General features: G+C 43.4%; 1 protein-coding gene across 1 annotated transcript; it reads right to left on the bottom strand.

Annotated features, from left to right (window-relative positions):
- Window positions 1–19,721: 19,721 nt before the first annotated feature.
- LOC307236325 (uncharacterized protein) lies at window positions 19,722–23,224 on the bottom strand. The gene is made up of 5 exons (XM_080008701.1): window positions 23,068–23,224; window positions 22,806–22,958; window positions 21,932–22,031; window positions 21,150–21,280; window positions 19,722–20,504 (listed from the first exon to the last, which is right to left on the bottom strand). Exons 1-5 carry the CDS (start codon window positions 23,188–23,190, stop codon window positions 20,238–20,240), a joined length of 774 nt encoding a protein of 257 aa, XP_079864827.1. The 5' UTR covers window positions 23,191–23,224; the 3' UTR covers window positions 19,722–20,237.
- Between the last annotated feature and the right edge of the window lie 12 nt (window positions 23,225–23,236).

Genomic DNA, 23,236 nt, shown 5'->3' with positions numbered 1-23,236 from the left:
CAATGTACTTACACACCAATTATGATGGTTATGTTACGTGGCTCAATTAATCGTTTAATTCAATAGACACCCATTGGGCTTCAACCTGTTTTCCCTAGAGAACCCACTAAAACAAACCTGATTCAATCCCCCCTATTTAAAGACACAATATTTTCTTACATGTCGTCATTTTTGTCCAAATTGGTTCTACAAAGTACTTTCATGATAGAGAGAGCAAGGATTTGAGGGTTTACAATTCATTAGAACATACGTACGTAGTCATGAGTTTTGTTACAATTTATATTTGAACTAACACTAACACTTTTTTTTAACCAATATTTGACTATTAGGAAACATATGTCTCGCATCGTCCCAGGCCCAGCGACCCCCTGCGATCTCTGGAGACCCCCAAGGGGGTCTGGAACCCCTGGTTGAGAATCACCGCTTTAGAATATCTAACTTATACAAGCAATACATACAGTATATACCAGTATAAGTTAATATTTTTTCATGGGTAAAATAATTTCTCTTTAACACTAACATACAGCAATTTAATTTTGTTTATAATGTATTTTGTATATGTTATATTATATATATGATTTATATCCATTTTAAAACAAATAGACAATTTGTGCAAATTCAATGCAAATTCTTGCATTCCTGGCTCTCTTAACAGAAGAATGTAGGAATAAAATGGGAAATTAAAAAAAAGGTAATAGAAATAAAGATATAAGTGTTTACTATCAGGTATGCTTTCATAATAATTGTAGAAAGGTGTTACTTTGGGTTCGTTTGACTAGTCTTACATCCACAATCGACCAGGACTGTTCAATTTAAAACAGGAAGCTTGGCTGCAAAGTTCCATTCAATTATTTTCTGGGTCATTTTTTATCACTGAAACTCCGACAGACCGGGAGCAAGCGAGGCGGCCCTGAGTGAAGAAAGTGAAGAAAGTAACCCTCAATGAGCCATTAAATAGCTCCATCCAAACTTTACTCTGCTTTACGTTGGTTTCCCCTTTAAACGTAAGGCAAGGTTAACGAAAGGCTCCGTTTTCCTCAAGTGCGGAGCATGAGGAAGATTGGCGGCGTCCCGGTTTCAGTTAATGAGCCGCCTGATGCGGCGTAGTGAGGAATAACGAATGAGGTAGGGTCCATCATTAGGAAGGAGAGTGCACACTCATAGCAAAACACACCTACGACTTACGAGGGCGATCTGCGCGCGTGCACATCTGCAGGCGGGCCTCCGTTCAGTGCACACGAGGACCCCCAAACGCAGAGGTGCTCCAGTGCCGAGTTACGCCTTAAGCACGTGTCAGGCTTCTAATCATTTATTAATGGAGCGGGAGAGCTGAAAAAACAGGCTGCATGAAAGAGAAACGGCGGGTGGATCAAAGGATGTTCTCTTACGAGGGGAGGACTGCTCGGGCCGGCGTCGGCGGAAAGCACTGAACGTCTCTGGCCGATATCATATGGATCTGAGATCTCCGCGGCATTAGTCATGGTCGCGGTGCTTCGGATGAGTATCGGCGGCATTATTAGGCGTGCGACGCATTCCTCATCCAAGTCCACCAAAATACCGCTTTGTATTTACAGAAGAGTTGGAACAAAGACTCTGTGGTACCCAAAGCTGCTGTTATCCTCTCTTTAGACGTGCGATCAGTCCCACTTCTGTGACTGTGCTTTGAATGAAATTACGAATAGAGGGGTGATTATGGTATTTATTTGGTGTCAGTGCCGCCTCCGCCTCCTACAGTTCCAACTATTCTGAAATCTGTGTTTTTTGGCGCGTCGCATCCACGGTATTCACGTGAAAAGCTCCAAGATGGGACACTAGAATCAGATTTCAGGACGGAAATCTGGAAGGAAATCCGGTGCATTCCTGTAAAGGCGCTATTCCTCGTTTAGGATTTTCAGTGACTAAGTGGCCAAAAATGAGACGCAGCTTGTTCTGTTGGCAGTGACGGACTGGGGTGAAAAAACGGCCCTGGCATTTGCGACAGAGAGGCCCTATTTTCAAACCCAAGAGATAGAGATTGACCAGATAAAACTGTGAGTGTTGCCTGCCAGCTATCCTGAGGGAAACTTTGGAGGGAGCCAGCCACGAGATGGTTCCATTAGTCTTACGCCCCCATGCCCAGGTCGCACCACGGACTTTCACGTCAGCAGTGGCGTAGGTTTCGTTTAAAGATTGAGGGGGACACATTTTAGCGGGGTGTCTAGGGATCGTCCTCCGGGAAGTTTTGAGTGTCAGATGCTTCATTTCCTGCATCCTGGTGACTTTTTACGCAACCAATTTGTGCCTTTTCTGCATCCATTCATGGTGGAGATGTCTTTATTTATGTCAAGAAAAGCTTCTTTCAAAATGTCACTACGGTGCGTGCCTGCCTGCACAGCCCACATCCTCTACGGCAGCGCGCGGACACAGCCTAAGAGTTCAGCGCCACTGACATGTGCGCAGCATGTGAATGTGGAGAGCCAGAGCAGACTGCCGAACACATAACTACCACCTGTCCTCTGTACAAACCACCAGCAGAGATCGGCCTCTTCCAAGTGGGACCAGAGATGAGGGCGTGGCTGCAAGACACTGAGTTGGACATCTGAGGATGATACACGAGCGGAAGACATTTTGTCATTTTGGAACCCGCTTCGACCAATGAGCGCCAGGGGCAGGTAGGCCACCTACTGTAAATTATCAACAGCTAGAATGTTTAGAAAAAATTGGCACGGCGGCCATCACTTCATCAGGTAGTCACCGCAATGTGAAGGGAACCAAGCGAGCCTCGCGCGCCGTGAAGTCGTCCACAATGCACCATGCGGTATGTCCAACTCCTTCGCCCCGGTTATTTTCAATTGATTACATGGCCAATCCACTCAGTCTATCATGTCACACTGTGCTCTCAGGCAGTGTTGAATTCGCTTTAGTTTGCAGAATGAGCGCTCGGAAGTCGCGACGGTGTCGGGAAGAGTCTGTTGACGGAAGTGATTGGTGATGACGTATGGATTTTTTTGCCAGTTGTCGATGCAGCGTGTATTACCCAGCGTACATTTGGAGGCGATCCACTCACTGCGTGTTGTGTACATCTGCATGTTGTAACGTTTACTGTGAGCATGCAAATAAATCAACTACTCATGCAACACAACATTTCCAAATAATTTAGTTAATTGAATGGTTTAATTTGAGTCGTGACTCAAATTGTTGTCAATTTACGACCAATCTTGGCCGTAATTCCTATGTGACTTAGGTGGTATATTTATAATTGAGTGCCATGGTTGAAGTTATGTTAATACTTTGAAGGTGACATTGTATAAGGGCTCAAAATAATTATAATGTTAATACCAATACATGTTATGGGCCCCGCTGATGTGCCAAGGGACCACGCAGTCTGTCGGCCAAGGTACCGCACAGTCTGGGCCGGGGCCGGCTCCTGGTATTTGCCCAAAGGCCAGATGGCCAATCCGTCACTGTCTGTCAGACAACTCGATGGTGCCACACGCTTCCACGCTTTTATTTGGGCCAGTCTATTTAAGCAGCCAATCCCACCTGCTTTGCTGCTCGCTTTGCTGGCCCTGTTCTTCAATCCAATGGAGGGATTCGAGCTCATCACTCCTATTTCTCCGGCTCACTCAGCTGTACACCTCGCCGGGAGTGATGAGCAGTAGAAAACTAGACGGCAAAGTCAAACAAAATAAATAAAGATCTTTCTAATGTACAGGTACACTTACAAAAGCCCGCACTTACGTAGTGACTTCCGTAAAGCCCGTTGTTTAAAGTAATCGAGTGACATACAATGGTTTGTACTAATGAACGGGCGGACTACTTCAGCGGTTCGTCTGCCCACGGGAGAACAACGGCACGCCATTGTCCCTCTCCCTCTCTCTCTCTCTCTCTCTCTCTCTCGCTCTCTCTCTCTCTCTCTCTCTGTGGCTGGATGGATCCCCTATTGATATTGTTTGGGAAAAATTATCTGAATTTGAAATTTTAGTGAAATCGAATCTAACTGTTTGAAACAGAATAACGGCATAAGCTACGAACAGGGTTTGTGTCTCTTTTGAACCGGTATGTCACAAACATCTCGTGGTTGAAGTTTCATCCAAATCCATCCACATACGGAGCAGAAATGAGTTATAACCGCCCAGATTTGACCGAAATCACAGGCACGGTCCAATGCATTCAACGCCAAAATATGTCCACCGCGGCGAAAAGTATCTGGATCACAACAATGACATAAACTATGAACAATGGTTGAGGTGTCGTTTAAACCGGTATGTCACAACTTGTGTCATAAGCTTTATCCAAATCGATCCATATTCTGAGCAGACATTAGTTAAAAACAGCCAAATTTTACCCCAAGGATTCAGCTGGTCTGCTTGACCGACATGCCTCTGTTCATAAACAAAATGAATGAGATGAGATTTAAAGTAAGACGCTTTATGACATCATTATGCTTATTTACCATAAATGTGAAGGTTCCGATTCATTATGTACATTCACACAGTGTCCAGTGTGCGGCGTAGACTCCATTGCTCTTTAGTGGTTGGAGATACAACTATACAACTATACAACTATATGTTTACGTGTATATTTATGTACTTTCTTGCCTGGTAGATGTCTGTGGATCTGTTCGATTGATATTTTATCTCCGTGGTCCCCATAGCTGTTGATTAATGAAAAATACGAACAAAAAGTAGTTCACAAAAACTTGAGTACACTCAAAGTTTCAAATCGGTGATGCGTTCAAGATCCAGCGAGCTGTCAGAAAAATGCGTTGGTTGGTGCAATGGTAATTACTCACAGAAATTGTTTTTTTGTATTTCATGGAAACAAAACTTATTGAAAATGTAATTCAAATATAATTCACGAAAAAATCACCACTAAAATGATGTACGTTCGACTACTATCGTAAATCTTTGTAAATACGCAAACCTGCGTAAATACGTCATAATTGATGCACAGAAATTGTCATATTTACCATCAATAATCATTCTTATAGCAGTTATATTGACGGGTAATAAACATACGTTTTATGCTGTAATTTTATTTTTTACTCAAATGCGTTTAACAGTTATAAAATCAGCTTTAATGGCTGGGTTACTGTCAACATTTGCCTTTTCATCCTAACTGGACAAATATACACAACATCGAACAAATAACAAAAGCTCCACCCTCAAAGACCATCATTATACTCAAGCCTATAAGTAAAATAAGTTTGAATTGTTTTGGCTGACAACAAGACAATACTGTGGCTGCAGTTGGTATGGGAGACTACTACATGAAAAGGTCTGTACAGTTAAGGCACACAGTTTGCTGCTCGTCATATAGCGGCCGATAGGAATTGAGTAATGACAACATTTGCTTTGGAAACACTGTGTGAAAAAACTGATGTTTGACTCAGATAGTCAGAAAATATCTGAAACTTGAGACGCCTCACGAGTGAGTGTCTTGCCTGTCAAAGGATTGTGGATGTTAAAAGGTGTTAAAATAGAGAGCATGATGGTGAGAGAGGGAGAGAGAGAGAGAGAGAAATAGAGAGAGAGGAGGATTAACCAGTTAGTAGGTCAGTACCATGGGCAAATAAAGTGTATTATGTAATGGAGGGTGAACAGGGAATCCCGGATCTGAGGACGGAGCTAAGGCTCAGGATGAGTCAAGGATAGAGAGAGAACTTGTGATGTGTTTATTAGAGTGTCCATATGTGTTGTGATTGGAGGTTGATGATGCGCCTCCGTCTCTATTTCGTTGCCAAATCCAGAGTCAAACAGCAACAACTTCAGCATGCCATAATATGCAGACACACCCAGGCATCTTCAGTGCACTCTGACAGCAGAAAGACTTTCAGTGATAGTAAAGAGAATGAGAATGCCAGATCACACTCACAGGGGAGAAAGACAGAGAATAGTCATAAAGATTACATTACTTTTTTTTTCGACTGTAAAAATGTGTTTGTGCATGCTTTTGTTTGTGTGTGTGTGTGTGTGTGTGTGTGTGTGTGTGTGTGTGTGTGTGTGTGTGTGTGTGTGTGTGTACTACTGTACCTTTTCCCCCCGGGGGCTTTCATTGCCACTATGGTCAGAAGCTGTGAAGACATCTGCCTAAAAGGCAATAGACCTCCACTACACCCTGGGACAGTGAGAACAGTGTGTGTGGTTGTGTGTGTGTGCGTGCTTGCGTGTGTTGTGTGTGTGTGTGTGTGTGTGTGTGTGTGTGTGTGTGTGTGTGTGTGTGTGTGTGTGTGTGTGTGTGTGTGTGTGTGTGTGTGTGTGTGTTCCAACAGTCGGAGAGAAAAAGACAGACAGGATGCATCATTACTGCTCCACACAGAGCCGACAGCACATACGAGTCACAGCCCGTAGAGGCGAGGGAAAGACAGGGTCAAAGAACTTGGGTCAAAGGAAGCCAACAGTGATGATGAAAAAAGGAATAAAAAGTAAGAAAGGTGCCAAAACTATAGGGTGAGAGATGGTTTAAAAAAAAGAAGAAAGTCTTCAATTTCAGCATGCTGGGCATACAGCACAGAGTATTTGTATTCTATTGCATCTAGGACAGAGTTAGTCTGCAAGTGGAGTTCAAGTTCTCAACCTGCAATGCAACTCTTTATTCATTCTTAAACCATCAAGAACTGCCTCAATAACTCTGTCCTGTGGACGACCTGTGGGATGACAAAAGCACAGTTTTTTGTTGTACGGAGCCGCCACCAACCCCCCTCTTTGGTGAACAATTTTACCATGTTTGGGTTTATAAACAACTGATCACTACTCCAAGAGGGGGAGAATCACCACGGGGGAGACAAATCAACATAGAACTGCCCGAACCGCTCGCCCCACAGGCGAGCCGGTTGGACACCCATTCTCATCCTTGCAAGGGCGAGGCCTGCCCCGCGGCAGCCGACCAGACGCCCCACCCGGCCGCGAGCACCGAGCGCCCATCCTCGTAGCAGCGCGTGTTCATCGCTGGGCCCCCGGATGTGTGTGTGGTTGTGTGTGTGTGTGTGTGTGTGTGTGTGTGTGTGTGTGTGTGTGTGTGTGTGTGTGTGTGTGTTCCAACAGTCGGAGAGAAAAAGACAGACAGGATGCATCATTACTGCTCCACACAGAGCCGACAGCACTTACGAGTTACAGCTCGTACAGGGGAGGGAAAGAGAGGGTGAAAGAAGTTGGGTCAAAGGAAGCCAACAGTGATAAAAAAAAAAAAAAAGAATAAAAAGTAAGAAATGTGCCACAACTATAGGGTGAGAGATGGTTTAAAAAGTCTTAAATTGTCACTGGAAATCGAGGGTTAGTGACTAACTATTGTAATAAATGGATTCCCCCAGTTTAACATTGAAGGGAACATTTGGTTATTTGTGAGTCAAATTATTTCTTTAGGGGAAGGTTGAGACACCAGTTTTGTGTTGTTGGAAGGCCTAAGTTATATCAGAGAACCCTCCTCCCACACCCCTCACTGAAATAAATCATTGAAATAAATCATTGAAATACAGCACTGAATCAACATGGAAATGTGTAAAACTATTTTTGGGGCTTGTCAACTTCAAATTTGCAAAAATGAAGTGTACATTTTTGTGGTTATGTATTTATGTTAGTTAATATAGAAAACTATACTCTAAAAATATATAGGTTAAACAAACAGAAGCAATTTATTCTAAGTTGATCCGATCACTCTAAAGTAAGGATCTTTCAGCAGCTAGAATGCAGCGTTCAGAGAGTCACAATTTATTTATTTTTGTTCATCCCTCAAATGGATTCAGATGAAAAGCCGAAAACACACAAATATTAACTCCAAACCTAAATGGTTTCATAGTGCACACCAGCTCTAATTTATACCGCGGCACATCTTTGGTATCAAGTTGATTTGGCAAATGCTACACAGGTTCAGGAGGACGAGGGGAAGGGATTTAATCTCTAATCTTTCTCTGATGTCTTGTCCAGGTGTTGCAGAAATTTTGGTAAATGCATATTCATGACATGATACAACATGCTTACGTATTAGATGCAGTTATGCATGAATTATGTATGAGAGCGGAGCATGAAAGCCAAACTTCAATCCGGGATGCCTGTGTGAGGGGTTCGAGTGTGTTTTCATCCATCGAATATAATTGACTTTTCAACATCCAAATTAGAAACTAATGATACAAGCAATGTTTGTTCAGAACAATGAACGTGTGTTTCATGTGTATTTCTGTTAAAGGTAGTTTATCTTATTATAATTTGTTCATGGTGAAGTGATTTTGTTTTGTGGTGCGACTGGTCGATGTTGTAAATGATGTTGTGTTATTGGGAAATGTTATTATTTGATTTATTATTCATTACATTGGTTTGGTTTTCGTTCCCAGAAAAGGGTTGGGGCTGGTGTTTATTCAATGGTTGCACCTGTGCAATAAAACTGGGTTTATTGTCAGAATTTACTAAACTACACCACAAAGACATCCCTTTTACTGATTAAACATCATACAGTGTTTATGTATAAATAACTGTTGTGCAATTAACCTTCAGAACATGATCGTATGATCGTTTATAGGGCCTATTTTACTTAATTGTCATCACCTTTATTTGTTTTATGATTAGATCATTTCATTTCCAAGGCCTATTTTGTAATAATACAGAGGCTTTTAGTTTGAAATATGTTACACTGGCATCCAGAGGGCAGACAGAAGTTGGCAATTTAACCAGTCAGGAAAATGAATTCTCCAAGCGAAATTCGAGTTTTATTGTTATTTGATTTATTTAAGGGCACATGCTATAATGGTGCGTCTGTAAAGACACTGAATAACAGTCAACGAAGAGAATTAAAGCGTCTAGAGTCGAGAGTCAGACCATCAGTCATCGGAGGTGCTACATGTGGCTGTGAGCGAGGATCATTAAAGCTGGCGGCACATAGACGGAAATATAATGCAGGAGCTCTCACACCCAGGATGAGACAGGAAGCTACACTGATCAGCAACAACATTAAAACCACTGACAGGTGAAGTGAACAACATTGATCATCTCGTTCCAGTGGCACCTGTCAGGGGGTGGGATGTATTAGGCGGCAAGTGAACAGTCAGTTCTTGAAGTTGATGTGTTGGGAGCAGGAAAAATGGGCAAGCGTAAGGATCTGAGCGACTTTGACAAAGGAAAAATTGTGATCATTTAACGACTGGGTCAGATCATCTCCAAAAATACATTTAAGACATTTCACTGCATATACAGTATGTATGAATGTATGTATATGTATGTGACGAATAAACCTCTTTCAATCTTGAATCTTGAAAACGGCAGGTCAGGCTCATTGATGCGCGCAGGGAGTAAAGTCTAGCCTATCTGGTCCAATCCCACAGAAGAGCTACTGAAGCACAACTTGGTGAAAAAGTTAATGCTGCTTTGATAGAAAGGTGTCAGAACACACAGTGCATCACAGCTTGATGTGTATGGGGCTGTGTAGCTGCAGACCGGTCCCAGTGCCCATGTTGACCCCTGTCCACCACTGAAAGCACCTACAATGGACACATGAGGGTCAGAACTGGACCATGGAGCAATGGAAGAAGGTGACCTGGTCTGATGAATCACATATTCTTCCACATTATGGAGATGGCCGGGTGTGTGTGTGTGTGTGTTGATTACCTGGGGAAGCGATGGCACCAGGATGCATTATGGGAAGAAGGCAAGCCGGTGGAGGCAGTGTGAGGCTCTAGGCAGTGTTCTGCTGGGAAACCTTGGGTCTTGGCATTCATGTGGATGTTACTTTGACACGTACAACCTTCCTAAATATTGCTGCAGACCAAATACACCTCTCCATGGCAGCGGTATTCCCTGATGGTAGTGGTCTTTTCAGCGTGATAATGCTCCCTGCCACACTGCAGAAATTGTCAGGAATGGTCAGAGGAACATGGCAAAGAGTTCAAGGTGTTGACTAAATATTCAAGCATCTGTGGTATGTGCTGGAACAACAAGCACGATCGATGGGGGCCCCTCCTCGCAACTTACAGGATCTGCCGCGAACGTCTTGGTGCCAGATACCACAGGACATCTTAAGACGTCTTGTGGAGTCCATGCCTTCACGGGTCACAGCTGTTTTGGGGGCACAAGGGGGAGCTATACAATATTAGACCGGTGGCCTTAATGCAGTGGCTGATGGGTGTATATAGGACACATTTAACACACAGGACACATCTGGACATAGACACACACACACACACACATACAACCAAACAAACACAAAAATGCAGATACATGTATGTAGGCATTGACTGTAGAAAAATAAAAAGTTATACTTACAGGATAAAAAAAAAATATGTGGATTCAGTTACACATTTAGAATACAAAAAGTCTCGTCAAATAAAGTTCAGTGAGCAGGTATTTTACATCTACACTCAGGCAGGCAGCAAAGGAGGTAGGGCAAGAGGGATTGGCTGTTAAACAGGCCGGCCCATATATGGCCGTCGAAGCGCGTAACACTGTCAAGTTGTCTGACAGAACTAGCTTCGCAAGTTACATCTCATGTAAGTTTAAAATCGACTTTAACATTTCTGCTTTGAGTCACAGCAAGTGAAATAAAAGTGGAATAAAATGAATGAATATATACCACTGCAGAATCCTTAATCCTTAGAGTAGATTAAGACCGTAAGAATGCTATTATTACTATCATCTTTTCTTTTTGAAAGCATTGAGGTAACCAAGAGTAACCCGTCTTGTAAGGGGACGTCCTAAGAATAGTTATAATACATTAGAAATAGATTCAGTCACCTGTGCTTTGTGCAAGGCCCCGTGGAATAAACGTTACATTCCGTCAAGAGAAAACGAAAGATAAATGTAACTTCTGTGTCGGAAAACAGGGGAACTGGAGCGCCGCTGCTGTTGTTATTGTTGTTGTTCTCATTGTTGTTGTTGCCGAGGTCTCTCTGTTGGGGGCCGTCATGAACGCAAGGGAGAAGTGCGAGGAAGACACACCCGCGCGGCGAGGCACGCTGCGTTCGACAGGGGGCTGAGCGGGAGCAGATTGCCTGCGCAGAGAGTGTCAAACAGGCAGGTCTGTCACGCTCGGCGTGACGCCGCCGTAAGTAATGCACCGAAAACAGACACCTCTCTTTTGAGACGTAGAATGAATTCACTCTGGGTACTATGTCGCATAGCGTCAGCCACCAGACGAACTTACATCGTATCGATAGGCACGCACCGCCACCACCACCGACAGATTAGGAAGGTGATATACAGTATATAGAGAGACGGGGTAGGGCAGGCTATGAAAGAAATGAAATCCATAAAAAAGTCATGGCATAAACCTCAATTTTATTATGGTCCAATATGGCCAAGACCTCTACCTGCTCTACTGCTGGCACAGCACCATTTGTTATGAGAAAAAGGATACTGTGTGTGTGTGTGTGTGTGTGTGTGTGTGTGTGTGTGTGTGTGTGTGTGTGTGTGTGTGTGTGTGTGTGTGTGTGTGTGTGTGTGTGTGTGTGTGTGTGTGTGTGTGTGTGTGTGTGTGTGTGTGTGTGTGTGTGTGTGTCTCTCTCTCTCTTCTCTAATCCTATTCTTGATCAATCTCACACTGCCTCGCTTCCCTGGGGGTTTGGAGATGTGAGCGCCCCACTGTGCTCTGCCGTCTCGCTAAATAACCATTCCCTTCCAACCCCCCCCCGGCGGCTCCACCACCTGTCCAGTCCCCACGACCAAACAATATCTCACACTCACACCCCAAACCATCAACACCACCACGATACCCGCCTGGGGGCTGTTGGCACTGTGCTTCGGTGGGTCTCCTGATTAGGGGCCTTGCTGGGTGGAGTTTGCATGTTCTCCCCGTGCTCAAATGGGATTTCCTCCAGAGAACATCGTAAGGACCCCTATGAAAAACACGCACAAGAAACATCGTCTGACCAGCGATGGACGCTGAAGTTGGTCCCTGAAGGCGTTGTCAGCCGCCCACTGCACCTGGCCTGCCCCCCAGAGGAAGGACAAGCCTTGATGGGAAAAAAAAAATCGGAGAACACATTTCACAGCCTCCATTAATAGCGTGTGTGTGTGTGTGTTTGGTGGTGACACATTCATTAGTATAATAAGCCACAATTCATTTCAGTGGGAAAGAATAAAGGACAGGCGTATGTTAATGAAAGTCACCAGCAAATGAGAGAGGCTACCACCAGGGTGGGAGCGGGACAGAAATCCATCATGACCATCTCATTTCATCCTGCTCTGGGCATCCCTCTGGATCTGGGCTGTGTCTGTCCGGGCGGGGCCTCCCGTATATTGTCCATCCGACCCCTAGACTAGTTTTAAATTATTATTTTAACATAATGCACTAACATGAGTACAATATATACACAGTATATATATATACAGAATAAATATATATATATATATATATATATATATATATATATATATATATATATATATATATTTACTAACGCAGCTATTTCATTTTGATCCTTACAGCTATCTTGTGCTTATATCTGGTGGAATTTAGAAAAAGGAGCTCATCACTTAAGTTCGAGGTTGCTCCAATGCTCGATGTCTGCTCTGATTGTTTCCTCGCATCTCATGTAAGTCGCTTTGGACAAAAGGGTCTGTCAAATGAGTACATGTAAATGTAAATTTAGAAGCAGAAGCACTGCGGATGAGATTGATCCAAAACATGCCTATAGGGGTCCAATCAATTGAAAGAGTAAACAGAGAGTTGTGCATTTATGCTTCATGTCCTAACCCTAACACTGACCCTAACACTAACCCTAACCCTAACCCTAACAGTGACCCTAACACTAACACTGACCCTGAAACTAACCTGAACACTAACCCTAACACTAACTCTAACACTGACCCTAACACTAACCCTAACACTAACCCTAACACTGACCCTAACACTAACCCTAACACTAACACTGACCCTGACACTAACCCTAACACTAACCCTAACACTAACCCTAACACTGACCCTAACACTAACCCTAACACTAACACTGACCCTGACACTAACACTAACCCTAACACTTACCCTAACACTAACCCTAACACTAACACTGACCCTGACACTAACCTGAACACTAACCCTAACACTACCCCTAACACTGACCCTATCACTAAAGCGAACACTAACCCTAACACTGACCCTAACACTAACACTGACCCTGACACTAACCCAAACACTAACCTTAACACTGACCCTAACACTGACTCCAACACTGACCCTAACACTGACCCTAACACTAACCCTAACACTGACTCTAACACAAATCCTAACACTGACCAAAACACTAACCCTAACACTGACCTTAACACTGACCCTAACACTGACCCTAAGCTCTAACGCACATAAACACAAAAGCCACGAGCGTGCAAGGTCTCAAGGGCAATGGTTCACATAATGTCATACCAAACATTTGTTGAAAGGATTAGGACCCCGACCACAGCCATAATCCCAAACCCAAACACTGCAAAAACAGAAGTGAAAGAGTGGGAATGGGTGGCATAGATTTTTTTTTTAGATAAGAACCATGCTCAAACACAGACACATCACAACGATTGGATTTATTAAACCTTCCTTTTAACATCACAGCCTCCTGCCTTTGTGAGTCCAGGAGCTCAGGGCAGTACCCCATCGATTCAGTGAAACACTGCCAGGGAGGTACACTTTGGGTGATGTCATGCATATGTGGAAGATGTGATCATGTGATCATGTGAACACCTTAAAAACATGAACTCTTCAGAAAAGACGACTGCCTTCCAGCAAAGAGAGAAAGCATCCACACACACACACACACACACAGCACACACACACACACACACACACACACACAAACACACACAGACACATGCACATGTACACGCACAGTGAGGACAGCCTCTCAGATCTCTCTCTTGCAGCAAATATGAAATAATGCTCAACGCAATAATCTCCCTGAATGAAGTAATCTGTGTTAATGTGCATTTGGATTATCAGTCTGGAACGTTCTAAATGTGAAACGCCTCTCTCTCTCCAGCCGACTGAGAGGGAATTACACCACCGGAGCACTTGCAGAGACGCAGCTTTCTGCAACTTGTAGCTTGGGTTTCTTATTTATTTTGTTGCTTGCTGTATCAAGCCAGTTGCAATTGAAATATGTTGTTCCTTTTCAGGTAAAACAGCATAGAAGCATTCTGTTAGAAAAAGAAAAGTGAAATATTGTTTTCCCAAATACGATCGACATGGCGGTTTGGTGAATCATGTATTTTCTGCCTGTTGACAAAAGTCAACCCATGACACGTTTTCTGTATGTGTAACTTTGTAACTTTATAATGTAACTTTGTATGTTCATTTGTATGTAACTTTGTAACTTTATAATGTAACTTTGTATGTTCATTTTTATGTAACTTTGTAATGTAACTTTATTTGTAATTTTATATGTAACATTGTAATGTAATTTTGTATGTAACTTTGTATGTAAATTTGTATGTAACTTCGAAATGTAACTTTGTATGTAACTTGGTAATGTAACGTTGTATGAAATTTTGTAGGTAACTTCAAAATGTAACTTTGTATGTAACTTTGTAATACAATTTTGTATGTAATTTCGTATGTAACTTTGTAAGTAATTTTTTACGTTACTTTGTGATGTAACTTTGTATGTAGTTTTGTATGAAACTTTGTAACGTAACCCCCTCACCCGCCAAGGATCCTCATCTCTTTCGTTCCACATAACAAAACAAAAAAAATCGGAGAAACTAAAACTTTGACTTGTCACTTTGTCTGTCGTAACCCCCCCCCCCCCCCCCGAAAAATAGGAATGCTCTGGATGCGGCTTTGAACACTTTGTCTTAAATTGAACTCCTTACTCGATCAACTCACATAATAATATTGATAAGCATACTCTTATGTTTGTCATAAAGGTTCCACTCGAGCAGCTGCTCCCTTCCTGATTTGACAAACCTGCCCAGGCTATGCAGGAAGTAGTAACATCCCATGGCTCACAGCATCAACACTGACTCACTGCAGGAGGAGGCCAGGAGGGGGAGTCGGGGTGGGATACTTTGGGAAATCGGTCAGAGTGGCTCTTAGCGATGTTTCTGGGGCAGGCTTTAAACAGTCTAGGATTTAACGTCCTGTGCACGTCATTCTAATGATCAACGCGTCACTATAACGTGAGAGCGTGCGTTGTCCCACCTGAATTTACGCTAAGAGCTGTATTTAGTTCCACAAACTACTGCCATTATCATATTAATTTCTATCTCCATTTATCCTGGGGAAGGACTTCCTACTGTCGTGTTCAAAATTTCCAAATCCGGAATGATGCGATGAAACTGGAATTTTGAGCTACGGAGAGTTTAATGGACGGTTTGAGAATCTACCAAAGAAATAAAAAATGTATATGTATGTGTATAACTTTGTTTCCTCGTTACTTTGTTACAAGAGACACACCCCCCTTTGGTGGGCGGTCCCTCCTTTGCTATTTCCCCTCCCCCGAGTATCTAGTTTCAGACTCCCCGCTGTGTGCGCCGCCAGATTAACCGTTTCAGTGCCGGTTTCTAACTGGTTGCGTAGTTACACCCAGTGTCTTTATACATGTTTTAATTTTGGCTCTAACTGATCAATGAAATTGTATTTCATAATAACCCAAAATATGAATGATAGTAACGTACATAAATAAATTAATGTAATGTATACTGTAGTATACACACATATAGTTTTGCTATTGATTCAAGATTCAAGATTCAAGATTCAAGATTTTTTATTTGTCACATACATATACATACTTTCATACATATATGCAGTGAAATGTAATGCAACGCACCCGGTGATAGCACACAATATGTCCTAGGAAAAAAAGAAATAAAAGTAAAGAATTCCTTTCTAATAGACCGACTAACTGACTCCTAAAATGTAATACAGTAAGTTGAACTTACTTATAGAATAAGATAAAAATATATAGAATAAAATACAATAAAAATAAAATGAAATAAAATGGAATAGATGGAGGGAATATGCCTATGTATGTACAGATATGTGCAATTAAAGTGGCATGTGAATTAAAGTGGCATGTGAATGTGAATAAAGTGAGGTAGTGTTTGGGATAATACGGCACAGTATACAACAGTGCCGGCGCAGCAATACGGCATCACGAACAACCCTGAACAGTGACACAGTATGCGGTACAGTATGCTACATACAGTACAGTAGGTAGTGGAGCCTAGTGCATGGCTCAGTTAGGACCCCTGGTGAGGTCCTTTTGAGGATTATTTCAATCTGAAATGTTATAGTTATAGTATATGTATATATTTATATATTTATTTTCTCACACTACCCCACACTTGATCAACTTTCCGATTCTCGATATCCAGTATTTTGATATCTGTTTGTGGTAATTTGATAGCATATATCATCATCTGAATTTCAATACTCCACACAATATGTTACATGCTTGCACATGTTCAGTCTGGCACACTCTTTGCCCCAAAATGCACCAGATGCTGCATTCTGCCTCTAGCCTTCTTTCTTCATGGGTGCGAAAAAAGCCACTGTCCAGTTGTGTGAGCTGGCGACTATGTCTTGTGACTGTGATGTCACCCCACAGGGACGGGCCTCTATACTGTGGAACGCTCTGCCTCCATTAAGCCACTGGTGTGAGAGAACTCCCATGTACAGTAATTGCTCACAGAGCGTCCACATGCAGACAAACTAATGTGGGGGAATGTTAATGCACCCCCTCGGAAATCCATGCAGACACAAGCACTCCCACACACACACACACACACACACACGCACACACGCACACACGCACACACGCACACACACAAAACATGCGCATGGCTACACACACAAATGCACCTAAATGCACACATTAACACACACCCACACACATACACACACACACACGCACCCCCCCACACACACACGCAAACAAAAGCATGTAGAAACACACCCAACACGCTCACACATTCAATCACAGCGAACAGAGAACTTTCCAATTACATTTTCATCCTTGTGCTAATGTCCCATGTGCTAATGTCTGCTTAGAATTTAAAAAGCGTCTTTGGCCCATTTATCAACCCCCCCCCCCCCCCCCCCCCCCCAACCCCCCCACAACCACCCACCCCCTCCACACTTTAGCGAACAGGAAGTCAGCTTCACTCGTTGTGTAGATGGAGCCTCATTGCATATTAAAACCTTCTGTTGTTTTACTTATTTTCTCAGGAGAATCTACTGTTATGACCACACGACCCCCCTCCAATTGTTTTCATTCACTCCTTCTTGGGAGATCATTATTGCATAAAAGCAGCTGGGAAGAAGAAAGGTGGGGAGTTTAAGCCGATGTTTAAGACCTAAAAAAAACCCCATCAATTCAATTCAAGCAACATTTTTATTATATTCGGTTTCCTCATTGTCTCGCTGTTACTGCAGCAGTTATCCACTGGCGGACGGAGGCAGATTTCATCTGGTTGCCAGTTCTCATCCTGTGCAACAACATCAGTCTCCAGCTGGTCGGACAGACATGGGCCTCACGCCGTGGAGGATGTCGCGGTTTGTTAGATGTGAGATTACACTTGAGGTTAGGGTTAGTTTTGTCTTGGTGTAGAGTCTGACTCGGCGTACGGTCAAGAAACAGCCACAGCGCGAGAAGGGGTTGGAGGGGTCGACCGGCATGAAAAAAACCCCCAAAAAAACCCATAAGAGTGATGATTATACCTGCCCGTCCAATAAAGCTGCCGTACAACTCTGCTTTTCTTCTCCTCGCGCTCGGTAGAGTTCCCCCAGAACACTAAAGCCTGCCAAACTGAACGGGAGTAATTTGCCCCAACATCCTGAATGAGCATGAGATGAGAGGCGTCGCCTCCTCTCATGAGCTCCTCTCATCTCTCCACCAGCTATGTGGGCTCGGTCAGACTCTGCTCTCTCGGGAGGCTGTGTTCAGCCACAAAGTGGGAGCAGATTCACTTCAAAAACCACGCCGTGCAGACTGCAGAATATAGGGAAGTCAAATTGTTCCGTTTCTTATTACTGTTTTGTGCAAAGGGGCCATGAGACCCTGCTTCCAACGAATGTGAGCCCACCCCCGTCAGTCGGTTTGATGATATTTCCCCCGTTCTGAACCACGTCGATCCACGCCGCCCCATGGCTCCCTCTTAGATACCGAGCCTTTGTTCGAAACTCCTTGTCTCCGCAATAACCACATTTTTGCCGGACTGACAATGTCTCATTGGCGGCTGCCAAAGGGTCGGTCGACCGGAGAGGCGGCGCAAGCAACCCAAGCCAAACCGGCCCGGCCGTCGCCTCTCGTGCAGACAGCCACACAGGCGGCTTAACGCAACGAGGCTCCCACCACCGCCGCTGCAGATCGGCGTGGTTCCAAACCAAACCAACAGGAGGATGAAATGCACGCAGCTCAACAGCATCACCCCACAAACCCACTCAACAAAATGTCCCTCATCGCGTTTGCAGACACGCAGCCAAGGAAAATATATTGTCCTTTCTAGGATTCGCTGAACCCATTCGCCGCCGCTTGAGCATTTCCGTGTTGAATGAGCATGAGGCGACGTCAGCAGACTGTTATACAGCCTCCGGCGGGTTCTCAGAGCGTACGCAGGTTGTGAAAAACAACAAAAAAAAAAAAAGTGAATCAAGGAACCGATGCTTTCCTGCGTTCCTCTGATCAAAGTCAAACGTCCCGTCACGCAACCCCCCCCCCCCCACACACACACAACAAATCAAGCTTCTTTCATTTCTGCTTTTAATGTTATAAATGCATGAAGTAATAAATGACCTGTCGGTGGAGCTGCAAGTGCGGACTGATGATGGGGAGCTGCAAAAGCTCCCTCTGCTGGCAGGCCTGTAAGTGACGGCAAATCTCTGTGTCTCGGGTCATCTTCCAAACACAAGCAGTTTGACGACGATAAGAACTTGTATTTCATATGGCTCGCATTTTTTGGAAATGGTTCTGGCTTTATTTGGAGAAGCTGTCTAATCCCCAAGGAGCTCTTTGTTCCTGACGCACTGGTGCAAATCAGGTCTACAAAGTACAACCTGGTTCACGACTTTTAATTAAGACGAGCCAAAACAGTGTTGACGTGCATCATAATCCTTCATCTTTACCCATGACATCTTTATTACCAGCTGGAACCAAGTGATGAAGGCAGTCCAGGAGTTATCACCACCTCCCCATCCACACACACTCTCATGTGTGTATTATAGTGTTTTATCCTTCCCAGAGGGATACATTTTACATTCATGGCTCCCCGGAGGGCTGCAATTTCAACAGTCCGGGGGAAAAGGTCTATTGATCAATTCACCGATATATCCACACAACGTGAAGAGAAATGGATGAGTCTCTCTACTGGGTTTATAGGGTTAAACAGTTAAACCAATGCCGGGTTAAACCAGCATTGTTACAGCACTTTGGGAAAGTGCTGTAAGCGTTGCATTGTGATAAGGAATACGCTTTAAAAGCTGCATGGAATTGCATTGGACTCGCAACACTGGAGATAACAGGGAGCATGGAAGGTGCTGGGATCTCGTGGTGGAATTAAGGAAAATCTTTTGGATACTTCTTCATAATGAAGTCTAAAAGGACATTTATTTTTTTAGTATTACCACAGGGATACAAATCGGTAAATTATTTAGTATTTTCCCATTTTTTCATGTCTCTTGTGTGCATGAAAACACATTAAAAGCAAAATGATTAAATTATCCATTTCCCTTGACTTTGCATTTAACGCGATGCTTAAAAAAAAACAAAAAAAAAAAAAAACAACGGAGTGCCACCTTCCGGTTAAAAAGGGAACCAGTCACTGGACGGCAGGTAAAGGGTGTAAAGGATTAGCGCATGATTTTTATTTATTTTTTATTTATTTTATTTAATGCAGGGAGGAAAGATTTGTCAGTCATTACCTAAAATATGTATTACCTAGTATATGGAAAAAATCGGACTTTAAAATAGTGAATAACACATTGTGAAAGGATAAAGCAACAGGTATTCAATATGCAAAAAGGTGACATTAAAAAGAAAATTAAAAATAGCTTCCAGGAGATTTTTATTTATTTTTTATCCTTTTCACAAATTACTTTTGTATAAATCTGATGAGTGTAGAACTGCTGTAAGTTTAGTGTTTGGAAACTAAATTAATTATTCCACCAGAAATAAAAATCTTGAGGTATACCTTAAAATCTTTGTATACCACATCATTATAACCTACAAAATAAACCAAAAAAGGGTCAAAAATCAGTTCAAAGACATGCTGTGTGTCTCTGCTTATGCTCATTGATTGACAGGGCCCTGTGGCCCCTGTGGCCCCCATGGCCCCGGGTCATTTCCTCCTTCACTTCCCCTTGTCTCTCGGCACGCGGCCCATGTTGTAGAACTCGGCGTTGGGCCTCATGTCCGTGAGGTGCGCCATCCGGTTGGACATGGCGAAGAACGCGGCGATGGCGCCGATGTCCCACGCGTCCTCGCGGTCGAAGCCCACTTCCTCCAGGGACAGGAAGTGCTGCTCGGTGATGCTATCGCTGCGACACACGGCCAGCGCAAAGTCGAGCATTGCGAGCTCCCGCGGAGACAGCTCGGCGTTCTGGTAGTTCACCACGACCTAGATGGACAGTGAAGGGGTTAGAACCACATGGAATACAGGAAATGTATATATGTGTAGAATGGGTGAAAATATTTAGAACCAAGGATTTCGGCACGCTCCCATTTGAAATTTATATTTTTTCGATTTACAGAAGAAATCGTAAACAAAAAATTTTTAATTAAAGAAAAAGTCAGAACATTTCAAATGTTAAATGATTAACGATAAAAATATCGAATCAAATCAATAGCTTTTATGTGCACTCAAGCACCTATAGAAAGGTCATAAATCTAAACAAGTATGCACATTCTTCCTCTAGACATTTTGTAGGGATGGAGCTTCCAGATGCATGAATTTTAAGAGATCTTAAGGAACAATCATGTCATGAATTATTTTTTGGGTCGGTCAGAAAATCCCACAATATTTTTTTTCGGACAACTGCAACAGTTGGAAAACAATCCACTTGAATTTATTGTCCCTTTTTTTCAGTAAAATTTAATGCATTTCATAAGCCATGTCCTGCATTACTTGTTTTGTTTGGGGGTTTTTTTATTCCCATGTGGTCTCCAACTCGGCATAGAAATCTTTCTTCTCCCACTCTGACCTTGAAAGAGCAATGTTAAGAGATATGAATCAACTGAGACGAAAATCACGGAAATGAAGTACCTGGTCAGCAACAGTGGGCTTCTTGGAGTAGATACGATGCAAAGCACTGTGGGATACGACACAGTACAGACACTGGTTGTGGATGCTGGTGGCGACCACGATCAGTTCTCGGTCTGCCTTGGACAGCCTTCCTGAGGGATAGAAAATAAAAATAAAATTAAATAAACAGAGAGACTGATCTACAACTATTAACTTAGATAGACAGATAGGCAAAAATAATAAAGCAATGGGGAAAACAAAAAAAAATAAATAAATAAATAAATAAAAAAAGAGAATGTCAACACGTGGAAAATGGGGAAATGTACAAAAAAAACCGCTTGACTGTACACAATAAAATGTGATAATATACACTTGTGGTGTGGACAGGTGACCTGGATCTAGGTGATTGGGTCAGAGTGGCTGCATACCTGTTGCTCATTGGTTGGTCTAATGAGCAGCAGGTAAAACCCCCATCCCCACACACACTGGATAGGAGCCCTGTCATGACACGTTCTATCCGCTAATTCCAACTAGCCCACTCTCTACAATAAGCTGGTGTGTCTACAACATTGTCTCTGTGCCGGAGGGCCCTGAAAATGGGGTGGGAGACAGAAATGCCACAACACTAAACATAATGATAAACAACAAAATACATAACCTGAAAAATAACAGGGAAAACTATTGAAAATAAGTAGAACTAAGAAGTGAAAAAAAAAAAAAAAAAAAAAAACTGGAAAAAAACAACAACATTCCAATCATTTCACAAAGTCTTGGAATTCCCTGAAGGATCCTACATGCGTCACCTGTCTCCTTGTTCATCAGCTCGTTGTAGTAAGTGAAGAACGCCCGGAACTCGGCCGGTCTGTGGGAGAGCGCTTTGAAGACGTTGGGAAGGAAGCCCCCCTGCACAACACAGTCACAATTACACACCAATATGATGGTTTGATTATGAGAATATTCACATTATGAATCACGTGCATAAGTTGCCTTTGGCTCGAAAAGATAATAAAATTACAATAATAAATAATGCAAAAAACAACACAAATAATAAAATGATCATTTTTAAAAGACAATGAAAGTAGAGTAAAGCAATGTTAGCCGGTATGGTAGCTATATTCTAAATGTGCAAAATACATAACCGACATTAGTTTCTAAATAATTACATTTCCAGTGCATTTAACCTTGCTCACAAGAAAAGATCAGAAAAGATAATAACACGTATAATTAATCCCCGGGGGCCGGGGGGGGGGGGTTCACATGTTGCATTCCCTGGCTGGGTCTTCATCAGCCGTTAAAATTCACTAAAATCCTAAACCGAGGCTTGCAATGGCATGTGCAGTAACTACAGTACGTGTGGAAGAAGCCATTGGACACGCTCAGACGCGCCTTGGGACACAGCCACTGATTTACTGAAGCAATAGAACATTTTGTGCAGCACACAATGGGACACTATGCAATGCAATGTGTCACGTCAAAGCTTTTTTCTTTTACTCAACACTGAAGCTCAAAGCAGTCAAGTGCTGCAGCGCAGCCCCGTGGTGCTCCAGTCATAATAACACTCAGTCAAAACAGACATGTGATACGACTTGGGACAAATATTTAAAACAGTCTGTACAGAACAATAACTAATCAAATAAGTTCAAATATCGCCGATGAAAATATCGCCGACGCGAGTACCTTGGTCTCCACCTCCTCCATCAGCTCCGCCACGTCGTACGGCAGCTCCTTCTTGCAGGGCACCGGGTAGCGGCTGACCCTGTCCGGGGGCGCGGCGCTGCAGAGCGGCCTGGTGCCCGGAGCCCCGGGCCGCTGCCGGGAGCGGAGAGCCGCCTGGTGGGGAAGCAGGTCAACACACAGCTAAAGCGGACATCCATTGCTCCGGAGGGGAGGGGGAATAAGGTGAACGTGCCCCCCGGGGGAGGCGAGGAGCGGGACTCACAGGCAGCGGGGAGGCAGACGCGCGGAGCGACTTGAGGAGGACGTTCCACGCCATTCGCAGAGGAGCGCGGTGTGCCCGGCAGCGCCCCCGGCCGGTGGTGTGCGCTGAAGCAGGCATGTACATCCGGGTGCTGCCGCCAACCGAGCGAACCTTTTGTTGAGGTTTATCC

Source organism: Zeus faber (assembly GCF_960531495.2).
Source record: "Zeus faber genome assembly, chromosome: 10".
NCBI lineage: Eukaryota > Metazoa > Chordata > Actinopteri > Zeiformes > Zeidae > Zeus > Zeus faber.
The sequence above is the reverse complement of the archived record's forward strand: the minus strand, read 5'-3'. Positions and strand labels throughout refer to the sequence as shown.

Excerpts from the sequence above, each read along its gene's own strand:
- LOC307236325 (XM_080008701.1), bottom strand. The coding sequence starts at position 23,190 with ATGTACATGCCTGCTTCAGCGCACACCACCGGCCGGGGGCGCTGCCGG. Across the intron at positions 22,959-23,067 it reads CGTCTGCCTCCCCGCTGCCT|GCGGCTCTCCGCTCCCGGCA; the intron begins GTGAGTCCCGCT and ends CTTCCCCACCAG. Across the intron at positions 20,505-21,149 it reads AGCCCACTGTTGCTGACCAG|GTCGTGGTGAACTACCAGAA; the intron begins GTACTTCATTTC and ends CTGTCCATCTAG.